This window comes from Gracilinanus agilis, unplaced genomic scaffold (genome assembly GCF_016433145.1).
Source record: "Gracilinanus agilis isolate LMUSP501 unplaced genomic scaffold, AgileGrace unplaced_scaffold3898, whole genome shotgun sequence".
Taxonomy (NCBI): Eukaryota; Metazoa; Chordata; class Mammalia; order Didelphimorphia; family Didelphidae; genus Gracilinanus; species Gracilinanus agilis.
In genome coordinates, this window is record NW_025372444.1 from 1 (window position 1) to 5716 (window position 5716).

At 38.2% G+C, this 5716-nt stretch overlaps 1 protein-coding gene across 1 annotated transcript; it reads right to left on the bottom strand.

Moving 5' to 3' along the window:
• Positions 1-3495: 3495 nt before the first annotated feature.
• LOC123255083 (WD repeat-containing protein 82-like) lies at positions 3496-4437 on the bottom strand. The gene has a single exon (XM_044683941.1). It carries the CDS (start codon positions 4435-4437, stop codon positions 3496-3498), a length of 942 nt encoding a protein of 313 aa, XP_044539876.1.
• Between the last annotated feature and the right edge of the window lie 1279 nt (positions 4438-5716).

Consider the following 5716-nt stretch of genomic DNA (forward strand, 5'->3'; position numbering starts at 1 on the left):
AAAACTAAATTGATATGTAGCCCACAAAGATCTGTATGCACCAATTAATTTCTATTTGAGTCTGGCACCCCTGCTTTAGTGCATTCTCTTTCAAACTGAGAAATTTCTATTTATTTCCCTATTTTTTATTAGTCTCTATTCCTCTTTTAATATTTTGTCCCTATGATTAGTTTTTTTTTTTTTTAAGCCCTCACCTTCCATCTTGGAGTCAATACTGTGTATTGGCTTCAAGGCAGAAGAGTGGTAAGGGCTAGGCAATGGGGGTCAAGTGACTGGCTCAGGTTCACACAGCTGGGAAGTGTCTGAAGCCAGAGTTGAACCTAGGTCTTCCCATCTCTAGGCCTGGCTCTCAATCCACTGAGCTACCCAGCTGCTCCCCCTATGATTAGTTTTAAACTACTCTGATGCTTTAAGCATATATCCCAGCTCTCCTCCTTTTCCCTTTTATTTGTCAAATCTTTCCCCAGTTTTTAGGTTTTACCTAAATTAAAATTCAATAATAGACTTCTCTTCTAATTGGCTAGTTTGAAATTCCTCCTCTTCTCTTCCCCTTCAATTGATGTTTTCATTTTTTAAATTATTTTCTAAATTTCTTTGCTTTATTCCCCTGAATAGTCATCTTCCATTCCGATCTGTCCTGAAATTTAAATTTCTACTTTAATATCTTTAGGTTTCTGATAGAGTTAAAGCTCATTAACTTCCTGGTGTGAGCTCACTTTTATTACTTACTCCTTTGTTGTGCTGTTTATGTTTTTTTTTTTTTTGTTTTTTGCAGTCCTATCTGACTCTTAATGACCCCATTTCGGGTTTTCTTGGGGAAAAAATATTATTTGCCAATTCCTTCTCCACCTTGTTTTACAGATGAGGACTGAGGCAAGCAGGATTGAGTGACTTCCCTGGGATCACACATGTGGTAAGTATCTGAGACTGGATTTGAACTCATGAAGATAAGTTTTCATCATTTCAAGCCCGGCACTCTATCTAAATTCCACCTTTTTTTAAAGCTTGACCCATTGTTCCTTTTTTTGGTTATACTTCAATCTTAGAGCTATCAGTTCACGAGAAAAATAATGCAGACAGAAATGTCCAATACTGTCCTAAGGTATAAATTACCCCATTCCCAAACTGCCTGATCCAATTGTGCCCCTTTTTCTCTCCAATGGCTTTACCTTCTCATTTCTATGTACATGTTTCCTCATATGCTTCTGGGTGCCAGATGCCACCAGGAGTTTGCACATCTAATTTCTTGGGCCAGAACTCTCTCCCTAAATTATACACATCATGAGGTCCCCAATTTCTATCACTGGTATACACTTCTTTCCCCATGGGAGTGTTTTTCAGTGAGGCCCCCTGCCGGGTTAAGACACCTTTTCTGATTTCCCTATTTTAATCTCTCTCCCATTCTCCTCTAGTCCTTGCAGAGATACTATTAGGAAGCAGCACCTTTTTGATATCTACCCCAGGCCTTGATATTTCACTCATTTGTCTCTGGCCTTACCACTCTTCCCAATACAATCTTGTACCATAAAATATAAAAATTTACCTGTAATGGAGTTGAGTCCACTGGTCTTCAGCTCTGCTCCACTGCTGTAACTTCTCCAACTCTTCACATTTCTGCTTACATCTTTATCTACTTGTGGGCTTCTAAAATCTCTTTGCAATCCCTCTTTGGTTCTTGTTTTACTATAGGTCAGTCTTTCACTTTTAATAAAATAAACTTTAAAGGTGGGCTAATTCGTTTTGGAGATCAATATTCTGCTCAAGGTTTTGTTTTATTTTGAAATGAGGGCAAGAATACTTCAATTGCATTTCTTTTATGGAATGTCTTTTTGTTGACAGTTACTATCAGGTTAGTAGGGGGACAGTCTTTGTTTTCTGTTTGCAATCCTTAGCTTTTCAGAGAAAAAAAAAGTCATTGGCTTCTGTGGTTTCTAGGGGGCGTGAATAATTCCTTTGCTTTATATTTAAAGTTCTTTTTCCTGGTTGTGTCAAGCCTGTGTTGTTGATATTTCTACTGTCCATTTCAAATACTGTACACTGAGCTTGAAAACGTGGGTTGTTTTTTTTTTCACTTGAAGCGACCTATGAATTCTTTTGATGAATGTTTAATTTTGAGTGGTAAAAAGTTCTGGGCAGTTATTTAACATTTTTTCCTACAGTAAGGCGATGAGGTTTTTTGATTTATATCATTTTTCTGAGAGTCTTTAATCTTTAAATTGTCTCTGTACAAAGTCAAGGGTTTTTAATTGTCCGAATATTATATTATTTTAATGTTTTTCAAATGTTGATGGTGTTAATGTGTTTTTTTGATAGTTTTTGTCCCCTTCAGTATTTTTAAAGACAAATCTGTTCCTGTCTCACAATTCTAAAGATGTTTTCAAGGAATAGTCACACTTTTTTCTGTTAAGCAAATTTTTGTCTTTATATTGAGCGCCATATATTCTGCAATGTAATCATCTCTAAAGTCTTCTCTTATGGAAAAAAAATCTCTCTTTTACTAGCAGTTCTGCAATTGCTTGTTGCTCATGTTGTCTTTGGGTTCTTGAGGTCTCTGGTAGTTTCTCATCAGGCATTGTTTCATTTTTCTTTGGCTTATCTCTCTATGATGGTTTAGTATTCATTTGATTTTATAATTTTAGGATATTTTCTTTTCATATTTGTTAGGGCTCTGGGTTTTAAATGAGCTTTCTAACTCTTGAAATCTATAGTATTTTTGCCTTTTAAAAATGCCCCCATCCTTTATACCCGCTCTCTTTAATGGTGGGTACAATGCCACGGTAGGACTATGAAACTACATCAACTTCATCCCAAGATGGAGGATTTAGTGTTCAGTAGTCTGCATCTTTACACTCAGCAGTCTCGAGTAAGAGCTGGGGTGAGGGGACTTAAGGCATATCTCTATATAAGAAAAGTTGGACTGTGTGACTTTTAGGTCTCTTCTAAGTCTTTTAAGGACACAGTCTCCTATTACTAAAGCACTCCAATATTAAATAATATCATTCTTGAAAATCCATTTGCCAATTTAATTTGTGTACACATGCTTACACATGTGGTTAAGATTTTATTTTTTTCCTCAACATAAAATAATATAAAAAAGATGCTATGACAGGGGTCCACACTCATATTCATAAGCCTGACATAGCTCATCCCCAATGGAGAGTTTCATGTAATATGGAACTAGAAAAAAAAAAAAGGTTTGACTTCATATCTGTAGCACTAAGAGTTCTTCTAAAGGAAAGTAGGGGGAAAAAAGAACCTCTATAAAATGGTGTTCATGAAAAAGGATTGTGTGGAAGGATGTTTTAAGTCATCAAAATAATGATAATAGTCATTCCCACTTTTTTCTTTTTTTCTTTTTTTTCCTTTTTTTCCTTTTTTTCTTTTTTTTCTTTTTTTTCCTTTTTTTTTCTTTTTTTCTTTTTTTTTAAACTCAGTTCTTTTCATCCTCAATGTGCCTGAACTTCAATGTACAGACACAATTGATGAGGGGTGAGATTAGTCATCAATAGTAGGCAGCCAGAATGACATGTTAGAACATGCACTGGCAAAGGTCATGAAGTTAGGATTGAACTGTAAGCAGGTTATTGGACCTGTGTGTTTTGCATCCAATACAGCCACTTTATCTCCATTTTCTCCATTCCAGATATGGATCTTACCATCTTCAGACCCAATCATAACAAACTGAGAATCTGGAGTGAAGGCAGCCTCCAATGAGAGGGCTTGGTGGTTGTTATACCCTGAAAAAATATGTGTCACCATTCCCTTAAAGGCATCAACTACATGGAAACAGCTGCCATTGGTATATAATAGGATGTGTTTGCCATCCTTGCTAAATTTTAAGCCCGTCCACTCATAGGTCTTATTCTGTTCCATTCTGAAGGTTGTAAATGGTCCCTTATCAAAAGAGCGAAGATCATAAAGCTTAATCATTTCAGAATTGACTCCAGCTGCAAAAATTAACCCTTCTGGGTCAAATGAACAAACTGGCTTTCCCTGGAGATGCATTAAGCCCTGGCAGTTAGGAGATCTAAGATCCCAGAGTCGGACGGTTTTATCTATAGACCCAGAGATAAAGGTTTCATCTGATGGTGACATGGATAAGGTCACCACAGTTTTCTTGTGCCCATGGAAGTATCTAATATATTTGTTTTCAGGCAATGAGAGGTATCGGATTGCATCATCTATTTTGTTACAGCTATATATTACAGTGCTTTCTGCCCGTGTGTATTTAATTATGTCTACGCCATATTTCTTACTGTACAGGGTTCTCTTCGGTTTGCCCTCCTGACAGTCATACAGAGTGATGGTATCGTCACTGTTGCTTGAGACAGCTGTCTCACCACTGACACTGAAGTCAAAGCTGTTAATTTTGTCTGTGTTCTCACGGAACACCTTGGCTACGCGGAAGCTCCGCAGAACACCATCTGTGAGCTTCATGGCTCTGCAGGCCTCTCTGGTTGTACCTGAAAAGGAGGAGGACTTAACAGTTAGAGGGAAAAGGTAGCTAGAGCACATAGTGGAACAAAGAGTAGAATGGAACAGAAGCAGTAGTAGGGAGGGCAATGGGGGACTAAGCTAGAGCCAGCTCTGACTCTTAAACTATTGTTAATTTTTATTCATTATCTACTTAGAAAACAATCAAGCAAAGGTTAATAATACGAATTGAACTTAAAATGTGTCCTGCAAATGCTAATAATGCAGAATCCTCAGTACATTTTTTTCCTTTTTTCTTTAAAATTTTTTTTTATTTTAATAACAAATCCTAAATACATTTTTAAGCTAGTTGTAACTAGTTCCATACTATATGGCACAATGAGTGCACCACTCACTGAATCTAATCTAATATGATATAATCTAATATATGATATGATATACTATAATATAAGGAATATAATAGGAATATAAGAAGAACTATAAGGTTGCTACTACCTAGAGGGGGGAAAGGCAATACTGGAGTTATAAGAATGGGGTCAGCAAAAGTTCAATAGGTGGAGGGGTATGAGGCAGTTGTGGCAGAATAAGTTGGGAGCAATAGAAGGTCATGAAAGAGACATGACGCAGCTGTGTCGCTGAGCAACGGCTGAGTTAGGAGCAACGGTCGACTTAGGAGCAACGGTCGACTTAGAAGCAACGGTTGACTTAGGAGCAACGGTCGAGTTAGAAGCAACGGTTGAGTTGGGAGCAAGGAAAGGTCATGAGGGGGAGGAGCATAACCTTTGTGAGGAAAGGAAGGATGCAGGAGGAGCTGTATGAAGTAGGCGTGGCAACCGCAGAATGAGGGAAAGTGAAAGGAGAAGAAATGGGGAAGGAGAGAAGAACCTGAGTAAGGAAGGCAAAGTAGGAGGAAAGAGTAGACAGGAGAATGAGATGAGGGGAAAGTAAAGGGATGAGAAGAGTAGAGAGGAGCAAATGAGCATAAAGGAGAGGGGGAGGAGAATAAGCACATATTAGGAACATATTACCTATCTAGCACTGCACTATGAACTTTACATAGCTTGATCTTTCCAATAACCCCGCCAGGCAGATTCTAGTATTTGGCACCATTTTGTTGCTAAGGACCTCACTGAGTTAAGCAGAAGTTAATAGACTAGTTCAAAGCCACACAGCTAGTGAAATCTGGCAGAGGGGAGCCTATGAGGTTTGAGAGGCGGAGTGAGGGGGTGGGCAGGTAAAGGACAGTGGGTCCGGAGCGGGTGTGCGAGGGGGCCGGGTAGAA

Bases quoted from the DNA above. Each gene is read 5' to 3' on its own strand.
- LOC123255083 (XM_044683941.1), bottom strand. From the start codon at position 4,437: ATGAAGCTCACAGATGGTGTTCTGCGGAGCTTCCGCGTAGCCAAGGTG.